We start from the raw sequence: 24,082 nt of genomic DNA on the forward strand, positions 1-24,082 counted from the left end.
TCAAATTCTCTGAAACAACCCGTCCTAAGTTTAATTTAAATAAAATTATATCACCTTCCGAAAAGGATTGCAGTAAAAAATGTCTGAAACATCCATTCAATGATGCAATATTTTTAAACATTTCACAATGGATAAACTTTCTTCGTCAGCTACTAAACTAAAAGAATTGATAATAATCACTACCCACAGTGGAATCTTAGAGAAGATATGCATTATGTTGATTGTAGCTAAAATATTACATAAATGGATGATGAACCTTCACCCTCTTATCAAGGGTTATAATATTTACTGTAGTATTGTAGATTGATGGCGGGGACTCAAAACGTCATTAAAGTGTTTGTTATTTACATTTCATGTGACCCTTTGAAATCTGCTCTAATGATTAGTTATTAAGTTATCACAAAAATGATAATTATTGAATAATATTATGTAGTTTGTTTACAGTTGTATTTGTGAACTAGATTGTGATTATTTTTATATCTTATGTTTAATATGTAGAGTAGGAGGAAAACCCAACCCAACTGCTTGGAGCCAGTGGAAGTATGTCAACACCATTTGGGGGATGCTAAGTTGGGATATTGTGAGATATAAGGAAGGGGGGATTCAATTCTGAACGACAGTCCCCACCAGGGCGATACTGAGAGTGTCTTCAATTCTGGAATGAGGTGCTAAAATTTAATATATTTTTTATAAAACTCGATATATTATTATAATTTTGCGACATATGCAGGCATATGCAAGTACAACCAGAATTATAAAAATCGAGCATGAAAATGTAGAATACAAAAGTCCAAAGAATGACAAATGAATACACCGTGCCCAGACCCAAAACCAACACGCAAACCGTAACGCAGTTTTACAATTCAGGCAGCATCTGACGAGCCTGGGCCCAGTATTTTTTTTTTTTTTTTTAAATGTCAACTCAGCCACCGACCGGATGGATGTGGACTTACCAGGTAAGTATTGTGTATTATCTCCATAAATAGTTAGTAATAACATAGTTAGTAACATCACTGTAGAAATTCATTATAAGTTTGTACATCGCCCTTGAGGCGATTTTGCACAAAAACGGCACTATACAAGTCATCCAATTATTATTATAATTATTATGTTCGCGGCAGTACCGCGTGTTGAAAACTTGAAGAAAACAACAGAATATCCTATTTCGCATAGGTACTACTCTGAATTCGTACCCCTCTGACTCGAAAACGAAAGCTCAAATCAAAAAAGTTATACAACAAAATTGACTCCAAATGGAAGTAGATTCACAAATTTCCTACTTGTTCTACGCGTTTCCGGACACCGTGTATAAATATTATCATTCCAATATTGTATTAATAATAAATAAATAAATGGCAGTCTTGGCGGTCTGCCGATCCCTGACCTAGGCAATACACGATTAATGCTTTCATGAAAATACCTGCAGCAATGTCCGACACCAATGGAAGGGGTTCTTGCTATTGTGAGATGTTTTGGTCTTAGGTTGTTATTTTGTTAAATTAAAACTGCCGAGCCCTCCATGGGATATTTGATGTCCTATGCCTCAGTTTCTCATATTTTATGTGCGGTGATAAATTATTGTATTTCACAGATTGTTGTAATCAAAAGAGGCCTTTAATGTGCGAGATACCATTGTTCGCCAATTATTTATTTCAGGTTCATTAGATAATATAAAAATAACATTCAAAATTTCTTGAATCTCTCGTTTTAACTTAACTTTGTCACATTATTGTCTCTTATTTTATTTTTGCATGTATATCGTTTTGTTTACATTTCGTGGTGTACCTTTATTGGACGGTTGTTATTCTTCGTAATTTTTTTTTTTATGTTAACACTATACAATATACCTATGCGAAGTAAAATAAAAACTTGATGGGAAATGAGAAACTGGTGATATTTTTATCATTAACATTATTTATTGATGAACGAACAAAAAAATTTCAACAAACGTATACATATGAGAAAACAAGATATATTTGTCATAAGATTATGGAGAAATGTATTAGATACATCGCCATATTTACATATTTTATTTCGAGTATCACAAAAAAGTACGTTAATCATATTTATTATATTATTTGAAAAACTCAACATCATTAAGACTTAAAATATAAAATGTTTATGACTTAATTATGAAATAAAAAAAAGTAGAAAACGTTGCTGAAAAAAAAAAAAAAAACTTAAGTTATTTTTGGTAAAGGTGCACTAGTTTAATAGCATAACTGATTTCGTTACAAATGTTAGTTAGTAACTGGTTGCAATTTACGTATGGCACATGAATTACATAGGGAACTGCCCACTCCGATGACAAAAGTACACGAAAAAATTACATATTTCGCAAAGAATATCTAAATCCAAATAAAAAAAATTTTCAGTAACACAGATGAAGGGTAAGACTAAAATCATTGTCAACCCTAAAACGAAAAAGAGCTTATATTGTTTTATATTTATATTACAGAAAAACTCTCATATAAGGTTTTTTTTCAAGCGACCAGAAAAAATAATGTGAAATAAAGTCCATTGTTTTATTAAAATTACGAGGGACTGAAAACTAAAACTTCTTTTAAGGGGAACCTTATAAGAGGGTTTAGTTGTATTTTCTTATAAATCTGAGCATCGATAATAACTGGGGGGTACAGTGGACAGATGTGCAAATCAAGGTCAGAATTTGTTGCAGAAACAAACAAAAAAAATAAGGATTAAAAAACAGTATTTTAGTAAATGAAACAACAGTGAAGTCAGATAATTTATGATTATTTTAGCTTACCCTCAGTAAAATAAGTTTGCTTTTAAAAAAAACTAAAAGACGATTAGAACACCTTCTTTGAAAAAAGTTAAGTAGATAAAAAAAAGCGTTGCCAGATGATGACTAGTCGTCTTGTCCTTCATCCAGGCTGGGTAGGTCTAACTCCCGTTCCTTGTGGAGTCGGGAGCTGAGATGGAGCCTCATGGCCGTCAGGGTGAGCTCATCCGTGTGGCACAGGGCACACTCCACCCTTTGGGTGGTGGGCCCGCACAGCAGCATCCTGGAAGAACGGGAAAATGTCAAACCCAGTCCATCATAAATATTTACGCAACAAAGATGAACGATTAGCTAGTATAGGAAAATGTCAGTAGACTGCCACTATATAAAACCTGGTCAATCGTAAATAATAATAACGAAACAAGGATGTTAGATTATGTGGTATTCGTTTACATACCCCTTGCAGGCATTGTGCACCTTCTGGTTCTCCACGGCCATCTCCATGAGCTGCTGGGGCGAGATGGTGCGAAGCTCGAGGGCGTCGTGGGGGGGAAAGATGGCGCGCTCCCCAATGAAGTTGGTGGCCTCCGCCTCGTCCACGTCGTAGTTGGCTCCCCACTGCCACGGCCGCGATACTGCAGTGGGCTCGCGCCATCGCCGGCTACGCGTCATCAGGCTGCGGGGAGAATTACTGCACTGTCAGCATCATCTTTGTCATCACCATCATCATTATCACGATTACCACTATCATTATCATCAACGTCATCATCATCATCATAATCTTTATTAGCATCATTACACCATCATCGTTTCCAATATTACAATCATTATCATTACTAAAATTACCGGCATAATCATCACCATCTCCAATATCACCATCATCATCAGAATACTAGCATCGTTATCATTTCCAATATAATCAGCATTATCACCACCATTACATAAAACGTATTAATCTAGAAGTTGAAATATCTGAGAGTCCCAACTGCTCCCAACCATCAGAAGCCAGTGAGACTATGGCATCCTCAATTAGGGTATGTTAACACATTGTAGTCGGGCGCTTCAAACAATAGACTCTAGCCTATAGCGGGTGTTTTTCGCGATTAGCACAAAAATATATCGCTTTCTTAAAATTGATACAATTTCTAAACCAAATAATATTTAAGATTGAAATTTTCAAAGAAATCATATATGACATATGATCATCAAAAATAAATTATAATTGCTTTGATTATATCATAATTTCACCACATTTCAAAGCTGAATATAAAAACCTGATATTAATTCAGTAAATAGCATTCAATATTCAATATTTGAAAATTCCATGTAAAAGGTAACATGTTTATTTATATCATATAGTTATATAATCAATAATAATATATATTTGCCATGCCCGCAATTTTACAATAGCAGGATGTGTGAAATCTGATCGCGCAAATATTGAACAGTGTCGCCTAAGGCCGAAGGCGAACACTCAATAACTCATAAGTTTAATTGCTTCTTGTCAAAAAAGAGTCTTTTGCGGTTGCATCGCCTAATTGAAGAGCCCATTCCACTTATGAATGATAGTATATATTCTTTCAAGGAATCAGTAAACTTCATATGTTGATAATCCATCACACACCATAAGTGCATGTATCATTGGCTTGTAAAGACATTTTTGTAGGGATAAAGTCCTATACAATGATAATATATTCAAATAATAAAATACCAAACAGTAAACAAAACAGTGTGAGCGGTATGAAAAATAGTCCAATACGTGAAATGACTTAAACTAAACTGGAGATTGAGATTGCATAAAAACTGTAGATTTCTGGCGACGCCTTTACAAGCGGCACACTAGCAAATCCGGACAAGGCATCTCAAATAACGTCGACAGAGTGTCGCCTAGCACCCAGGTAGCAAATTACCCTTCAAGGCGTTTTATTTCACGCTGATAACAAACCCGTATAATGCCGTTTCCCGCCAAAAACCGACAGTCCGCGAAAAACGGCAAATGCCGTGTCCCGACGACAATGTGTTAAGGTAATGTGGAGGGGAAGGAGATGGGGAAAAGGAAGGCGTGGAAGTATCTAGGTATTCAGATCTGGTCACCAAACACGGCTTAAGCCACATTTCAAGCAACATTTTAAATTCTGAATGGTGGTCTTACGCCAGGGCGATAATGAGAGTATCTTCTACTCTGGAACATGCTGCAAATATACTATTTTTTAATTTGTGAAATAACACAAATTAATCAAATAGAATTTACTTGCGCACGCCGGAATTTGAACCCGCGGCCTCTGGCTTGCTAGTCGAGAGCTTTACTCCTCGACCACGGAGGCCGTCTAAGTATAACATATAAATAATAACCGTCGACACATAAATTTAATTTTGACTTTCAATGCTCTCAACGTGCATATGCTCACTCTAGTCAAATGAAATGTTTAACAGCCATTTTTATCCATAAGGACTCAATTGTACATATTATTCAATAAAACGGTTTATTATTATTATATACCTTTCGAACAGGGATTTAATTTTTTTGGTAGTGCCTAAAACATCCGGTTCATTCATCGGAGATTCTTGTCCTTCTTCAGTGAACAACACTAGATCCATGTAATAACGTAGCTTGTTGATCTAGAAAAAAAAGTTCAATACATGTGAATTTCTGGGTGAACGTTACAATTTTCAGTCCACAATGTAGATACGCTATGGGAGTTTTGGAATATCTATTTAATTTTTAATAATCAACCCGTATAAAACAAAGTTTTGTTTATATAATAAATTTCTTTTTTCTCTTCCATCTCGTTTATGTTGATTCCTTACCGATCTGGGGGAGTCTCCTAATATTGATGTTTTGTCAATTGAAAATACAGAGAACTATTTTACCTTCGCCCCAAACCAAATATTAGTGCAAAAATTTCTTCAGAGATGTCAGTATTAGGATGAAAACATTTAAATCATCAATAGATGCGACTTGCAGCAAGGGTCAACAAGATATCCTTGATGTTGCTTTGGGGTCATGACATGGTAAAGCATTGAAATTTGATTGGGCAACTTACATTCTGCAGGTCCATCCTGTCTAGTTCAAAGTCGATTGGCACCAGGATGTCCTGTTCAGGGTAGAGTGGACTGCCGTCCACGTGGCCCAGGCCGCACAGGATGGCCGTGTAGTGGCATAGGGTGGCGTCTGGCTTCAGCTGCGCCCGCGGGCTGAATATCAGCGCCACGAGGCTTGGCAGGCCGCGGATGTTGGGCATCATAGTCGTGTGGCGGAGGGTGAGGTTGCCGCCGCTGGATGACTGGTCGATGGACGCAGCCACGAGGAGCCTGTGCAAAAGATGGATAGCCAAATAATACAGAGAAAATACTCGGGATTTCATGGACAGCCAAGTGCACTAATTTATCTATTGTGGAAGAGCTATGCATCCAAATCAGGCTTCAACTGTCTGTTTACAGCAGAGGTTCCCAAACTTTTTTGCCCCGTAGACCACTTGCCAAATTATTTTTTTTTCCGTAGACCCCTTGCCTGCCGAATATTGAATTTTCCTAAAACTATTAACGTCCCATGTGAATCATTGAATAATCATTTATTTTTTAGTAAAAATATTCCCTTCCCTTGCCTGCCCAGCAACCGGGTGGCGGTATAGTTGCTCTGTCTTTACATTGTGAAGACAGGGGCACCCTTGTGAGGTATTACACCAAATGAAAATGAAGCAGGATAAGCAACGGGAATTTCTTTCTGTAGCTAGCCCTACAGAACTGCCCCTTAAGTTCTTTTTCAGTGCTTATTCCGGTCAGTTCTTCTTGTCACATGATATCCGATTCTTCAACGTTGCATTTCCATAGTTAAAATGTCCTCAAACTTAGTTTTGAAGTCTGTGTGAAATGCATTTAAATGTTGAACGTCATTATTACACTGGACGTTTTTCAAAAACAAGTTGGGGAACTAGGAAAATTCGCGGCTTCCAATGTGCAATGTTTTGCTTGAATATATTAATTCTGACAAGAAAAGGAAAGGAAAAGGAAGGAGGAAGAGGTAAATTCTCAGTCTATTATATTTGTGTTAGGTGTATTGTGTCATTTACAGAACTCCTAAATGTTGACTTGAGGTAAATAGGGGTCCGCTCGTATGTACCCCCATTTGAATATCGTGGAAACCCAAATTTTTTTCTCGCTGACATAGACCCCTAGCAAGCCGATATCGACCCCTGGGGGTCCATATAGACCACTTTGGGAACCTCTGGTTTACAGCATATCCTATGATATTGGACACGTTGCTCGACAACCTGAGAACAGGAACCTGGAGAAACTAGTGATCACTGGAAAAGTGGAAGACAGGAGATATAGGCACCCGGAACATCGGTAGCCATGGCTAGCATGCAGCACAGGACTGCAGGGAATGGAAGAGCCTTGTTCAACAGGGAAATTAGTACTGAGGCGAAAATGAAAGAAGAAGTACAGAGAAACTCTTCTATAAAGGTTTTCATGGGGCCAGAAAATAAAAGCATTGTGGGGATGTGCAATAACTTTCCTATTTCCGATAGTGCAGTTTGGCAGTGTTAATCCAAGCTGCAGCCTGCGTAATGAAGATTGCCTTGAGATAGGCCAAACTATGATAGGAGAGGGCACCGCAAGTATCCTTTATTATGATGGCCTCTGTGGTTAATCAATTTTTCAAATCAATTTTTACGCCAGACCCAAATATACTAGAAATATGAACATATTTTGGACCGAAATTTTTGCCAATAACACTGGATATTTTAATCCTATGTCTAGAATGTCTCGATCATACAATGATCTTGCTAAAACACACACTGTCATAGATATTTTTGCAAATAATATAACTCGCTTCAAGAAATATCTCCACGATTTCTGTACTTAGAAAAAAAAAGAAAAAAAGAACAATAAATAAATACAAAAAATTATTTAGTGTTTTAGAATTTTTTTAATATATACTCTTTAAATTTTTCTACTTATTATGTGCTTCAATCTTTGTAATTTAAGTTTTGTATATAAATAATGTCATTGTTTTACATGTTTGCTTATGTGAATGTGCAAATGTGATTGCTGCAGACACATTAGTCTAGGGATATTTATAATTGTATTTTTATTTATTTTGTAATCCATAATTAATGTATTTATAAATATCCTGTTTGTGTCTCGAATAAATAAAATAAAATAAAATAAGGGGTTAAGGTTTTGACTAGCAAGCCGAAGTTTGCGGGTTCAAATCCCGGCATACACAAGCAAATTTTATTTGATTAATTTGCGTTATTTTAAAATTTACTAATTTAAAATAATATAGTATATTGGCGGCACGTTCCAGAGTGGAAGATACTCTCAAGTAAGACCACTTTTCAAAATTTAAAACGTTGCTTGAAATGGCTTCAGCCATGTTTGGTGACCAGATCTTAATAGCCAAGTACTCCCCCACCTTCCACTTCCCCATCTCCTTCCCCACACCACAAACTTCAGCCTCACAACAAACCCCAATTGGGGCCATAGTCTCACTGGCTCCAGACGGTTGGGAGCAATTGGGACCCTTGTGCCGTGTTCATATAATTTTTTAAATGCAACATAAATCCTACAAAAAGCACATATTTTATTTTAACTAAGGATGTTTTAAGTGTTGGATGCCTTTAACGGTAATATTTTAAACAGACCGTGATAATGAATTTAAGGGTTCAATACGACTTAAGGTAAATCTATGTGTCCTAAAGGCTAAGCTTGAAAACTTCTTATGAGCGGACTTTGCAGTAGTACATATTTTAAATTTTTAAAGAAATAACGATTAGTGGACTGTGTCATTCAATTCACATTACGAGGTTTTTAGCGAAATGCAATTTTCACAAGATTTAATAAGAAATCAAATATTGAACCTGACATAATGCATACACTAACATCATTCAAATCTAATCTTCGAACAACGTTCGTTAGGAAAAGGATGAAATTCCTGCGTACCTGTCGTTAAGGTCTTGAGGATCTGTAGTTAGAAGAACAGAATTAACAGAACTCCATTCAATGTGTGATGACTTGTCTTTTCCTGCATACATCAAGTTTAGCGGACTGGTTTCAAGAGGACTGGAAAAAACACAAAAAATTATTATTAATAATTTTCAGAATAAGATTATTGCAAAAGCATCCATGTATATCTTCTTCTTCTTTCGTATGGTGTGAGAGTCATATGGGAATACTAGGTTAGTAAGCCAGTCTAGGGCCTAGGGCCTCGGGCATCGCCCTGTAGCTCTCATCAATTCCGCCGGGGAATGAATACAGCAGGCATTCTTTGACCACGTGTTCGGTGGTCTGCACCACATTGCATTCATACATCGCCGACCCTTCAAGGCTCCACCTGTGCATCACGTGGGCACAGTGGCTGTGGGAGGACCTTATCCTAATGATGGTGAACCAGATTTTACGAGGCAGTGAAAATCCAGGCCGTCTTTCAGTGGGGTTGTGCACGAGATGGGCATTTCAGATTGTCAGTCCAAGTGATCCATGAACTAAATACAGGGTGCGGCAGAGAAGACGGACGGTTTTAAAAAAATCATAAAATAGTTAATTTTTACTCAAAAACAAATTTATTGATGGAATCAGGTTCGCGAGGAAATAGCATTTGAGACAGTCAAGTGTGGAAAATCACATCAGGCATGTGGTAGCCGAAATCGTTGATGCAGTGCTGGAGGCGTTCTTGGAAGTTCGCATAGACTCTCTCCATTTACAGGAGTTCGAACTGTTCGCGGAGCTCCTCTTGGTCTTCCGTTGATCAGTTCACCACGCCTGCAAAGTGATTCAACCCAACGAAGGATGGTGTTTCGAGAGGGAACGGCTCTATTCCGATGAATGTTGAAGTGGCGACGAAACTCACGCTGTACGACGGTGACTGACTCATTATTTCGGACGTAACAATCATAGGCGAAAACGCGGTGCTCCATCGTCCACGGCTCCATGACGACAACTGGTAAAACAATGCTAGGAACTAACGAGTCAAGCGGCACCCCCCCACCTCTCTCGTAGACGGAGGGGGAGAGTACTACCCATCTCAAAAACGTCCGTCCTCTCTGCTGCACCCTGTATATATGCGGGAATTCTTATGTATGTGGTTTTCATTATATTTTATGTATGATTTACCTGAACGGTCCTTTCAAGGTGATTTCTCTATTACAGTCTTTGACATCCGGTGGATCTATGATCACAGCTACAGTGGAGCTGTATTCCTTTCTCTGCTGTTTGTTTAAAGCGTTCTTTTGAATCGGTTGAAGGTTTTCAGCCGTATCTCTAATATCTCTGTTTAGCTGAAATGATTAAACAATCGCTAATTTTATGGCAGAGGTTAAATTTAATAATACTTATCTTATTTCAAATATATAAATTTAAACATACCCTGGAAATGTAGCTTTCTTCTACTTCTTGGGCAAAGCCTTCCTTAACCAAAGTTTTGTTCACACTCACATTGTCACTAATTAACTCGAGTGACACGACACCCATGGCTACCGAGTACACCTGAAAAAAAAAAAAAAAACAAATAACTAAACAGTTTATTTATCAAAGTCAACAGATTGAACAGACAGAACAAATGGAGGAAGATAAAACAACCGGGGAATATACATCATATCTCAAAAATTATTGAAAAAATCTTGAAAAAATCTTTAAAAATAGATTAAGTAATTACATAGAGAACAGAAAACTTTTAAGCAAAAATCAGTTCGGCTTTCGATCGGGGAGAGGTACGGACGACGCCATAGCACAACTCATAGAACATATTTCTAATAATATAGATCGTGGAAAGAAAAACATCGCAATATTCTTAGACCTAGCCAAGGCTTTTGACACGATTTCTCACAAAATACTCCTCAAAAGACTACAAAATATTGGAATTGTAGGTATGCCATACGAATGGCTAAAGAATTACCTAGCAGGTAGAAGCCAGCAACTCAAAACTGGTAAAACTTTGAGTAACTCACTAGGCACTAACTTTGGTGTACCACAAGGAAGCACATTGGGACCCCTTCTATTTATAATCTATATCAATGAGTTGTGCGAGCTACCAATCGGTGGTAAAATTATTACATTCGCAGATGGTACGGTAGCTATCTTTGAAGGAGATGACTGGACTGACACACACAAACTTGCTGAAAGTGGAATTAACGTGATAAAACAATGGCTCAACAAAAATCTACTAACACTGAACACTTCTAAAACCAAATACATGAGATTCAGCTCAACCATAAAGGGACAACCTAGTACAACACACACAATAAAAACACATAATCATGACTGTAACTCCTATAATACTGAACCTAACTGCAATTCTGAAGATCTTGAAGATCTTGAATGTGTGAAAAACATCAAGTACCTAGGTGTCATAATAGACAATCATCTTAAGTGGAATTATCACATTGACAATCTTACAACTAGGGTAAGAAAACTTACTCACATTTTCTTTGCAGTGCGAAACATAATTAGACAAGTAGATCTAAGAAAAATATATTTCGGACTGTGCAACCCCCTCTTAATGTATGGTTGCATTGGCTGGGGAGCATCAGGAAGATCAATTCTAGATCCGCTTATGAAGACCCAGAAATCAATAATTAAAGTCATAATGCGCAAACCATATAGGTTCTCTAGCGATGAGCTCTTTAAACAATTTAATGTACTTGATGTTCGTCAAAACTATATAAAAAAGATTATTATCCATGTACATAAAAATCTAGACAATTTTAATAAAATTGACCATAAACACATCACAAGAAGCCACACCAGAAATGACCTTATGATCCCAACGAGCAATACGGCAAAGTACCAAAAGACACACACATACTTGGGACCTAAATTGTACAACAAAATCCCCCCTGAATTAAACATAAAAACTTGTAATATTTCATACATAGGCCCAATAATAACTAAATGGTTGATTGGACTGGGCAGAGGAGAATGTGAAAAAATGTTAAAAAACGTCACGTAATAAATAGACTAATCACACACTATATATATCTCCCATTATTCTAATTATTGATCATACACATTCGAAACATACACAACAGCTCAAGTTCGACTCTATCATAAGATTGTAACGATTAAACATCACAAATTAAAACATTAATGAGATATATTATAGACATAGACAAATCACACACTTACTTTTACATATTTTTTGGTTTCTTGGAACGGGCAATTTGCCTAGTTAGGAACCAATAATTTCGACCTGATAAGGTACAATAATCAATAATCACAAAATATATTTTCATTATATCTTGTATATAACATATTGTACTGTGTGTAAATTTAAATGAATGAATAAATAAATAAATATATATTTATGCAGAACTATTAGAAACAAGTGAGATGGGCCATAAATCATTATTAGTATGCACAAAAGTATCGCCAGTCTCGTTCACCTATACTACTGCAAATCGCATCTATGCACAGTAGCGCCCTTCCCTTTACCCCTCAGGCCAATTTGTTCCCTTTTGGGAACAACTCATATAGGTCTCATGCAAATCGTTAAGATCTATACGGTGTTAGAAAGAGAAAACACCATGCTTTATATTCAAATCTAAAAGTTAACCACAGAAAAAAATAAAAAATGAATTTTTTACTATTTATTTTTATCTGAAATGACAAAAGAGTGAGATTACAGTAACGTTTATAATAAATTTGTTAAATAAACTGTTGATGTATGTGTGATTTTTTCTCTCTTTATAAGTAAGAGACATTTTAATAAACATTTATTATGTTTAAACAATTTTTGAAATATTTAACCTGTCCGGTGGTATGACCGTACAGGTACGGTGAGAAAAAAATTCCTCGTAAGGAGTATGACCGTACCCGTACGGTTGCGCCTAAAATTAATTAATTATTGAATTTCTTCCGGAAAACTGATAGTTACTGCCATCTAAAGACAATTTGTCATAACTTGCAAAAGTTTTTAGCGATTTAGGTACATTACCAACGGAGTTATTCACAATTAAAATATTCCGTGACGTCACCGTCTGGTAGTTGGGGGTAAACAACATTTTTATTGCGAGCGACGTCTTTTGTGAAGTGAAAATTGTGGTTTTTGTTTGTTTTTACACTGAATAACCTAATCATCTTGCATTAAAAATTACCTCACGTGTTTGGATGTGAATATTTATTACATATATTGTACCGACAGTGTTTGTTTTCAGTTTGAATACAGTTTTTGACAGTTTGAAAAAAATTCAATAGTGAATCTGAGTGCTGTGAACTATTTGAAATATTATTCGTTATACTGTTATTATCATTGACATTTTATTATTTTAGGTTATTAATAATTTGGACAGTGTTTTACTGTGATTCGACCTTGTGATTCGCATTGATAACTTGTTCAATTTAAATATTTTACTTTTATAAAAAATGGTTAACCCTTTGAATGAACAAGACATTGCTAATATTTTAATCGAAAGTGAAGATGAAAATGTTTACGAGGATCTTCATGATTTGCCAATACATTCGGATAGCTCATCCGACGAATCTGATACATCTGATGAGGATGAAACTCTCCATAGTTGTTCAACATCCAAAAAGAGAAAAGTTGACCATCGTAAATGGGATCAGGGTAAGTTTACGCCCATTATTCATGAATTCGATTCAACTAACTGAAATTAAGTCTTTGAATTCGAACAAACTCATGGCGCTGAAATGGAACAATAAAGGGGATGTACTTATGCTTAGTAACATACATACAAATGCAATAATTGTTACTGATAAAATTGACTTCCCCACGGGAGAAAATAAAATAAAAACCAGAGGTAGTTTTAGATTATACGAAGAATATGGGAGCTGTTGACAAAGTGGACCGCATATTGGGCTTCGCAAGCAGTTTCAGGAAGTCTCTAAAATGGTATAAGAAAATTATCTTCAGATTGATAGACATTGGAACACTAAATGCTTTCTTTTTGCATCGTTTGAAAACGCAAAAGGTTTTATCATTTAACGAATTCCGGGAAAACTTAGTGTCTCAAACGATCTAAAAATATCACACGCCAAGGCTGGCATCATCTGGAGGAAGGAGAGTAGTGGATCAACCAACTCGCCTTTTAGGAAAACATTTTCTCCGTCTTGTACCAGAAACTGCAGCCCAAGGAAAGCGAATTCAACGACAACGCCATGTGTGTAGACATCCAGCAGTTCGAGCTTAAAAAAGAAGTGACACGAAATATATAGCCACAAGCTAATGCTTCTATGGAAGAGGAGTCTTGAAATATTTGATCATATATTGTAACAAATAAACAAAAATGTACTTATATAATAAATAAATATAAAAAAATATGTGCACCGACTGCAATCTTGCATTTTGCGTATATCCATGTTTCGAAGACTACCATACGAAAATGCAGTATAAGTTAGTGAAGACAATTTTATTCCTAAGAAAGTGTACATTATAATTAGATTAGTGTTTTTGTTATCGTAATTATTGACTGCATATACATTGTGTACCTATGTTGAATTTTTATAATGAAAATACAATAGTATAAGTGTAAATAATAATACGTATATGTAAGTGTGTGAAAAAAGTTGTTCTTCCCCCCTTGATCCACTTGGCATCATTAAAATTGTGGTAAGTGAATCTGATTTTTATTAAGTAAAAACAAAAATCTGCTGCGATTTCGATGGTTGGCGATTTCTGCAAAATTGTTTTTATTTTTTCCTTCTAAATAGCTTAGTATTTTTTTTTTCGTGCTAGTTTCTAAGGATTTTTTTACTATTATTTTTTACTCTACGAAGTGGCATTTATTTTTTTCTATATTTTGATTGTTGAAAAAACTCCCTCCAGCGGGACCGTTTTCTTTCCAGAAACTCACCACCGGACAGGTTAATACCTTACCACTGACACCACTGGCAGAAAGCATAACAATCTATATTTGTAAACGTAAATCTCTAGTTTAAGCCGTAGTTGTGAGTCACATTATAGTGATATTGTGCAAATACCCACTCGGTCATAAAAATATGTATAGTTTTAAGTCATTAGGTAAAAGTCTTAGTTGTAAATCACTCAACATTAATATTAGTTATAAGCCACTAGTAGTTACAGTAGAACCTCGTTAATTCGAAATCCAGCGGACATCATAAATCAAATTTCGAATTAACGAATTCGCACGTAATTCGAAATTTTATGAAAAAAAAAAAAAAAAAAGACGGCGAAAATCGAGTTCCTCGGCCGCCCCTTCAAATTCGGGTGGTATCTTTGGAGTAAATTTGTATTAATACGAATTATTCCCGTTTAAATCGAATTTTTACAGCCGATTTTCGCCGCGATCGGCCCTTCAAGTTCAGATATTCTAAGCAAATTCATAAAAATACCACACATTTCCACGTAAATCAAATTTTCGCGCCCGATTAACGTCGCGGCCGGCCCTTTAACTCGGATATTCGAAAAATACAATATATTTATGCGTAAACCGAAATTCCGCGGACGATTTCGGTCACAGCCGACCCTTTAAATTCAGATAATTTAAATAAATTACGTAAAAATACGTCATATTTCCGTGTGAATCGAAATTTTGCGGCCGATTTCCGTCGCGCCGAATCTTTTAACTCAGATATTCGAAGTAAATTTAGTAAAAATACGATATATTTCCGCTTAAATTGAAATTTCGGGTCCGATTTCCGTCGCAGCCGACCCTTTAAATTCAGATATTTATAATAAATTCATAACGATATATTTCCGCGTAAATCGAATTTTCTCGGCAGATTTTCGTCGCGGCCGGCATTTTAAATTTAGATATTTGAAGTATATTTGTAAAAATACGTCGTATTTCCGCGTAAATTGAAATTTGGCGTTTGAATTCCGTCGCAGCCGACCTTTTGAATTGAGATATTTATAATAAATTCATAAAAATACGATATATTTCCGCATAAATAGAATTTTCTCAGCAGATTTTCGTCGCGGCCGGTTTTAAATTCAGATATTTGAAGATATTCGGAAATATATGTCGTATTTCCTCTTAACCCAATCGCTGCCATTTACGCGTATCGGCGTACGAACGATCCGTGCCACAACTGCCATCTACGCCGTATCACGTAAATCGCCAGTATGAATGTTTCGAAGATGATATTTCTAAGTTCTAACGGTAGATGGGGCTAAATATTATTTTGTAAAATATTATGAACTGTTTCTTTGCGACATCTCTGGTAAAATATGATAATTTTAATTGTTTATACTACGAAAAACAGCATCCAAAAAAGGTCAACAGATTTCTTGACGCAGTCGTTTGAATCTCCCGCCATCGCAGCGTCGTGTGTGTGGATATCACGTGGTTCTTATTACGTTCTCTGTGGTGTGGTTCTAAAAGTTTTTTTAATATTCGGCGGAAATGTGGACTTGAGTTTTTATTCCCGAATTGAGAATTTAGTTTGCGTATTTTTTTTTTAATTTAGTTCGATATTTCTTTTCGTGTGTACTTTTATAAAATCATTTTTGAAACTTTATTTTTAATATCCCTAAATATGTCAAGACGCGATCTCAATGAAGAAGAGATAAGAGAATTCGTCCTCGATATTGACTCTGAAATTGAGGAAAGTGATGATGACTCAGATATTATAACGCAACTTAGTGACAATGAAGATGAGCCTATGGAGACTGAAGTTACCCAAAGAACTTCGTCAGGAAATTGGACTGTGAATTCCGGAAATTTTAAACCAATCATCCATCAATTTAATGATTTTCCATCTGGAATAATCGTGACCCCATTATTATCAGAAAATTCCCCGGAAATAAATTTTTTTGAACACTTTCTAAATACAAATATAATGGCCGAAATTGTCAAGGAGACAAACAAATATTATCAAGCGACTATTAGATATAAAGTTATTTCTGAACATTCACGGCTTCGCAGGTGGAAAGATACATCAGTTAATGAACTCTACATATTTATTGCAGTGACAATGCTAATGACCAGAAATAAGCACCACACGATAGAAGAGCACTGGTCAAAAGATCCCCTTCTGACAAGTAATATATTTGGCAAGACGATGGCAAGAAATCGTTACCAGATATTGCTGAGTATGCTGCATATGTCAGACCCTGATTCTCAAATTGCTGGTGACAAATTAAATAAAATTAAACTTCTGGTCAATCACACTCGAAAAATGTTCAAAGAAACAATGGTGCCATACGAAAATCTTTGCATTGACGAGAGTATTATAGAGTTCAAAGGACGTCTTAAGTTTAAACAATATATTCCATCCAAACGCCATCGGTTTGGAATAAAAATGTTTATTTTGTGCGACTCGAAGACAGGTTATATTTTAGATATAATTATTTACTGTGGAGATGGGACGGATGTCACTGACAATCAATGTCTTGGGGCTTCAGGAGCTGTTGTCACCACTATGTTAAATGACTACCTCGGTAAAGGCCACAAATTATATGTAGATAATTGGTACACTAGTCCAATATTATTTAAATTTTTGCATGACCACCAAACTAACGCATGTGGAACGGTGCGAAAAAACCGTAAAAACATGCCAAAATTCAACAAATTGAAGAAAGGGGAAATTACTTCTCAGTATTCCGATTCACTGATGGCATTAAAATGGCACGACAAAAGAGAAATTCACATGTTAACGACGCTTCATGATGATAAAGTTTCTCCAACTGGGAAAATAAATTTTAGAACTGGAGAAGTAGTTTCGAAGCCAAATTGTATTCAAGATTATAATAAAAACATGGGCTTAGTAGATAAAGCGGATATGATGATAACTAGTGTAAATTCGCTTAGAAAATCAATTAAGTGGTACAAAAAAGTTTTCTTTCATTTAATCGATTTATTTTTACTGAATTCGTACATTATGCACAAAACCGTTACTTCCAAAAACATTACTTTTCCTGATTTCCAATTATATGTGATAAGACAATTATTAGAAAAATATCATACTACATCGCACCCTGAAGTTGGTCCATGTACGTCACAAGATGTGCCATTACGGTTATCTGCCAAAATGCTAGTAAAACATATGCCGATACCTATACCCGCAAAGGAAAAAACCCAAAAACCTTATAAAAACTGTTATGTTTGTTCTAACACTAAACTTAGACCAAAAACAAGAAAAGCGACGAAGTACATGTGTGGCGAATGTAACGTACCGTTATGTGTTTGGCCATGCTCAACAATATTCCACGAGAAAAAAGAATATTAATTTTAAATCTTTAAACATTGTGTAAATAAAATGTAGTACAATTTAGTGCAATATCAAATATAAAATGTGAAAAAAGTTGGAGAATCGTTGCCGACTCGATACAATCCATAATGACATGTGAGTGTTTATCTTATATCTCTTTGTTTATTTGTGTTAGTGAGTCAGCACTATGGCGGTTCACCGCACTCAATTATTCTGTCGGTGTTTATAATTTATGTCGAAAATACATAATGGGACACACTCGAGGATTCAAATATCTTATCAAGTATGTACCAAAGATATCAGTAATGAGCATCTAGTATAAACAAAGCCCTCAATGGCAATGGGAATGCCGTAAAGATTAATTTAATTGAGAACTTAAAAAAGGCTGAAATAGCTTGGCGTGTGATAATTGACAGAGTATATTGCTTGGGCAGGCATTGGGTTAAATCGAATTTTATCGGCAGATTTTCGTCGTGGCCGGCCTTTTAAATTCAGAAATTCGTAAAAATATGTCGTATTTCCGCGTAAATTGAAATTTGGCGTTTGAATTCCGTCGCAGCCGACCCTTTGAATTCAGATATTTGGTGTAAATTCATAAAACTACCACATATTTCCGCGTAAAACGAATTTTCTCGGCCCTTCAAACTCGGATATTTGAAATAAATTGGAAAAAATACGACATTCCAGTGTAAATCGATTCCGATTTACAAAATAATAATACTAATTAGGGCGATGTATAATCACGTAAAAATACACTTTTCGGTGTTTTACAGTCATGGCTTTGGTCTTTTAGATTCAGATTTACGAAATTTTATGATTTATTTTCGCAAAAATCGAAGTTTTTCGAATAACACAAACAAATTTTCGTGTTCGGACAAAAATAAATTTCGAATTACGAATCAACGAATTTCGAATTAAAAAACCATTTTGTATGAAAAAAATTTTCTGTGGATATTTTTTTGGCGAAAATTTCGAATTACGCATTTTTTCGAATTATCGGTAATAATATATCTACTGTATAAGCCAAAAGTAATAAGTTATAAGTCTAAGTAATAGGAATAAATTAAATGCATAAATTAAGTTTGTTAAGAGCCCTTGAGGTGATTTTCTCATGAAAATGGAGCTATACAAATAATCCAATCATTATTATTATATCTCCATCTCCATTTGTATCTATTATTTATAGCAGGAACCCACATGCGGGTTTTACTCTAAACCGATTGCAAACTCAGCTGTAAAGATGACAATTAATTCTACAAACCTTTCCAAGTAGTCTCTTGTTTTTAGTCAATTGAACAAATCTTCTAAAAGCTGCTTCGGTCCATATAGCTCTCTGGTCTTTGACTATGGATGGGGCTGTTTCAGTCAGAACGCACTTAAACGCCAATGCCTTTATTTTAGTGAGCAGGTCACTTTGAGGGTCCAGAGCTTTTAATGCATTCATTGGGATGAGGCGATTAATACCAATGTCAATGAAGAACACCTAATTAATTGGATTAAAAAAACACTATTAGGCGAATGAATATTGTCAATGAAGAACACCTAATTAATGGGGATTAACAAAACACTATTAGGCAAATGCATATTGTCAATGAAGATCACCTAATTAATTGGATTAATAAAACACTATTAGGCAAATGAATATCATACAAAAAGTTATCATAAAAGTGTTACATAATAGGTACATGAAAATTATAAATGACAAAAAAGTCAACGACAACTGTAATGCTTTCATTAACAAAATATATTTAAGTTTAGCAAAGGAGAAAACTGTTTAAATCTGTGAAAGAATATTTGATGTTAATCACGCTAGCGACTAAACATATTAGCCGATTGTAAAATTTACAGTAAAACTCTGAAGTGGGATCCATATTTGGCAATTTTTTAAATTAAGATTTTTTTCTAGCATTGACACATACATAGTAAAGTTATTCGTATTATGTATTTTTAAATTTCAGGTAAAATTATTAAAAATATTTTATCATTTCCGGCTCCAACAACATCAATACTTTTGTATTTTTTCAATCAGAGCAAACACAAACTACTCGAGTTGCCACTTTGTAACTTGCGTAATCTGCTTACAAAGTTGTACATTTTATGACTGTTGAAAAATATTCATTTCAGGTAATTATGTTGTGATATTGGTTTTGGATTAGAATTTTTTTTTTTTGTAGTGCCGAACTTCTAAAACCTCTTAAATGGGATGCAGATAATAATAACGAAGTGATACATTTTATGACTTTTTTCATTTGTGATGGATTCACTGACAATTCTTTTGAATTTCTGAGGCGGGAAGTGGTTTTAGCTAAAAATCCTTTTGTGGGTAAAAATAGTATTTTTTGAAGTTTTTTGTATGGAATTTGAAGGGACTGAAAAACAAAACTTCTTAAGGGTGAAAACTTGTTAAGTGGGAAATTCTTAAACGAGTTTCACTGTAATTGATAAAAATCACCAAAATTTGGGTAGTTATGGCTTAAATTCATTAGCTTTACTACTTTGGGTAGCCATCACCTGAGTGTCGTGGAAGTTATTGACAATATAAGAAAGTGCAGTTTTATTTATTGAATTGACTAGGAATTATCTGTTCGTTTTATGAAAAGGATAAGAAAGATGGAGGTTAAATTACCCAAACTAAATTATCACGGTTGATCTTGGTGATTTGGGCACGGTGATAGAAGTAGGGGCCCCCATCGGCGACGGGGAGAGGAGCGGCGCACAACTGCCCCAACGCGGGGGCGCTCAGGGGGGGCAGAGGCTTTTGAAGGCAGTGATGCAGCCATTCCAACTGATCCTGGGTAGTCTGGTCGGCATAGTTGCACCAGAAGTGACTGCAGTCCACTAACTAAAATGTATACAATGTTATATAGACGGAAAACCGGGCCCTTTATTGTGGTAACCGGATATAACAGAACAGTGACAAAACAGAACATGATAAAATAATTGATTAGGCTTGGTTGGGTTTTTTGTTCATCACTTTTCACAAAGTTTTGTTTTGTCAGTTTAGTGTATTTTATTATCGATAGCCGGACCATTCAAAAATGTGATATAAAGTCATGAAATGTGATGAAACAAAAACTAGGTTAAAAAGGTCACATAGCAGATCGTGCTCCGGAGACCTTTCTTTTTACAACTGAACTTGCTGATTGTGCACCGGAGACCTTTTCTTTTTACGACTGAACTTGCTCATCATGCTCAGGAGACCATTCTAATACCATCCAAGTTGCAATGTTTTGCGATGCGATTTTAGGCTTAAAGATATGAAAACTCTACAGACAACAAAATCAGAATGCGCTAATAACACTGTTGTCAACTGTCATTACATGAATGTAGCATCTACGATGGCTTACTAATTGTCTATGAATGCGTTGATAAATGAAAATATTTAAATATTGAAGACAATATTAGTGATTTCTAAACTAAAATCTGAAACAGAGTAATCAGAAAAGGATACGGTCACATCTAGGACTCGAACCCAGGACCCTTGTCTTTCCGGGACACTGCTCTACCAACTGAGCTAATGGGACCCTATCCCCCTCGGTCACTTTTAACTGTATCATACTTCGAATAAGAACTACCAACATTGTCTTCATTTTTTCACCGCACATTTTTATTGGCAACTATCTTTATGTATGATCGCAAGATTCAGTTTTCAATGTAGTTTAAAAGTCATTATTTATTTAAACACCGTGATTGTTGTTTTTCATATAGGGTGTGTAGTCAGGTTTGTGTAGAAATAATAAAAATATAATATATATTCGCATAAATATATTTTTTTCTTAGATAAAGTTGTTTATTCTGAGGAAACATCTAATGATAATATAAACTTCAAATACGTAAATACATATAAGATACATTATCTGGTATACAGAAAAATATTCCAAAAATAAATAGATCGAGGTATTTATTCCAATATTGGAGCTAAATTCATCAAGGTAATTTTCGCGTCGCTCCAAGTATTTTCGTCCTGAGGATTATCTGCTCCGGCTTTCCACAATTATATTTAAAATATGGATTGACCATTATAGATACCAACGTTTGAATTTTACTACATAATATTAATATTTAATTATTGAAGACAATTTTAGCGATTACTAAAGGAAAATCTGAAACAGAAAAATCAGAAAAAGATACAGATCAGCTTTAAATTATTAACCTCAACACAGGCTTGTCCTAGTGAGGTTAAAAATTATAACTTAAAAAAAAAGATACAATGTAAAGAAACGATAAATAAATAAATAAATAAAATAAAAATACAGTCACATTTAGGACTTGAACCCAGGACCCTTGCTTTGCCGGGGCACTGCTGATTTTTCTGTTTCAGATTTTCATTTAGGAATCGCTAATTTGTCTTCAATAATTAAATATTACAATTTGAGGTTTTACTCATCAAGTTATTGAAAAAATAAAAAAAATATTAATACTTCATACACAAGAATTTCTGTTACTCAAAACTGAGTGAGAATTTCTGTTACTAATTTGAACGGTCACTGTGATTTGGTAATCAGTGTATCTTGGTAAGCGAACGCCATCTATGGGAAACCTAATAGACTAATCTATTGCCATCGGGTGAGCTCGTACACTAATATCACAGTAACTACTAGTGCATGTAAAATAAAAGAAAAAACTTACATGGCTTATATTTACTTGAATATAGGTTTCATCGATATCAGGAATGCGCGGCTGCATAGATTCTTGAATAGAATTTTCAAGTGGAACCCTTTCCCATTCTTTATGTCCTTTAGCTTTATATAAGCCAAGCTTAACGGCATACTCCATAGACTTCTCAACTCTAAAACAAATGGGATAATAAAAAAATTATTGCTTTGAATAATACCTATCATGCAGATTGGAAATTACTATTCATGGCAGAATTGCACATTGCAATCATGGCACCATTAACAGAAGATAACAAATAATACATATTGATAGAAGTAAGTAAGAACACCGGTAAGTGTACAGCAGACAGAGGGTAATATTAACACATTTCTGGCAGGTATTTTTTGCACTGGCGCTACGTTGTCTTCGGGCGAAAATAAAGGTCCCTTTAATAACTTTAATTTGTTTTAAATCGCTATATCTTCGAAAATATTTTAATGAACAATTTCTACGTAGTAACTCAGCATAACCAAGCTTTAAAAGTACTAAACAAAACAAAAATATTATTTGAAATGTAACTCAATTAACCTTTATCGGTATTTGCCCATACATGCTTTCTTTAAAAACGCCTGACATCTCTCGCTAGCTTGCACATAGGAGTTGAGTGGGTGCAGAAGAGAGATAGAGATTCGAGATTTCATGGTCATAAAAACCCTCATTCCAGGAATTAAATTATTACAATAACAAATAATATGCTATCCTTTTGTTGAAATACCGATGTAAACGAAAGGCACAAAGATAAATCTAATTACTTGACTTGCATTACGATTCGATAATTAAGTACATATAAGGGACTGAACTGGTTAACTTATTCGTTGCTAGGAGCTTTTGTTACCGTTAAAAGTAAATTTGGTTTGGATATGATTTGAGATTTTCACGGCCAAAATTATTAGTGATTTATTTTTGGGGTATTATGCCGTGTTGCGCTTTCTCCTTCTTTGACCGATGTTCTTTAGCCACACGTCTACCCTGATGATGGACACTGTAATGCTGTCTGAAACGTTGGCTAAAGAAGGAGGTGGCGCTATACAGCATGGTACCCTACAAATAAATCACTATAAATTGTACTGGTCGACTCATGGGATTGCTTGGCAGTAAACCGGTTAACTCATTCGCAGCCAGGAGCTTTTTTTATCGTTAAAAATAATAAAGTTAGTTTGGATTGGTCCACCCATGGGAGTGATTGGCAGTGAATGAGTTAATTTATTATTAACCCATGATCTTGCGAGATTAATTTACTTACGTCATCACAGGTATAGTTGTTGGAATTTTTATCTGGCGACCCTTGACGGCTGAGTATACAGGTAGTATAACTTGTCCCGGAATCTGTGATATCTAAAAAATTATACATAGGGTGTTATTAGGTTCCATTTACAATGAGTAAGAAAAGGTTTTTTTTTTTGCTTAAAAACATTATCTATATGTACATAAAATGCTTAAAAAAATTATATTAAAATTATTTTTTACCTTGTCATTATTTTTATTTGGTTTCAGTGATTGCCTGTTGGCGAATGTGACAAATACTTTGCTGAAACAAGTGAAAAATAAATAAGA

At 35.2% G+C, this 24,082-nt stretch overlaps 1 protein-coding gene across 1 annotated transcript in view; it reads right to left on the reverse strand.

Moving 5' to 3' along the window:
* Nucleotides 1–1,941: 1,941 nt before the first annotated feature.
* spn-E (tudor domain containing 9 protein spindle E) overlaps nt 1,942–24,082 on the reverse strand; it is a 48,299-nt gene continuing 26,158 nt past the window's right edge. Inside the window, exons 15-26 of the mRNA XM_089640984.1 lie at nt 23,996–24,056; nt 23,772–23,863; nt 22,502–22,661; nt 20,499–20,714; nt 19,134–19,355; nt 10,112–10,231; nt 9,860–10,023; nt 8,690–8,809; nt 5,788–6,055; nt 5,244–5,362; nt 3,201–3,419; nt 1,942–3,026 (exon numbers count right to left, since the gene is read on the reverse strand). Of these exons, the coding sequence (XP_089497110.1) occupies nt 2,870–3,026; nt 3,201–3,419; nt 5,244–5,362; nt 5,788–6,055; nt 8,690–8,809; nt 9,860–10,023; nt 10,112–10,231; nt 19,134–19,355; nt 20,499–20,714; nt 22,502–22,661; nt 23,772–23,863; nt 23,996–24,056 (1,918 nt within the window). The 3' untranslated portion in view covers nt 1,942–2,869. The remainder of the gene's footprint in view (nt 3,027–3,200; nt 3,420–5,243; nt 5,363–5,787; nt 6,056–8,689; nt 8,810–9,859; nt 10,024–10,111; nt 10,232–19,133; nt 19,356–20,498; nt 20,715–22,501; nt 22,662–23,771; nt 23,864–23,995; nt 24,057–24,082) is intronic.

This window comes from Hesperophylax consimilis, chromosome 16, assembly GCF_061612785.1.
Source record: "Hesperophylax consimilis isolate HC1 chromosome 16, BYU_Hcon_1.0, whole genome shotgun sequence".
Lineage (NCBI taxonomy): Eukaryota > Metazoa > Arthropoda > Insecta > Trichoptera > Limnephilidae > Hesperophylax > Hesperophylax consimilis.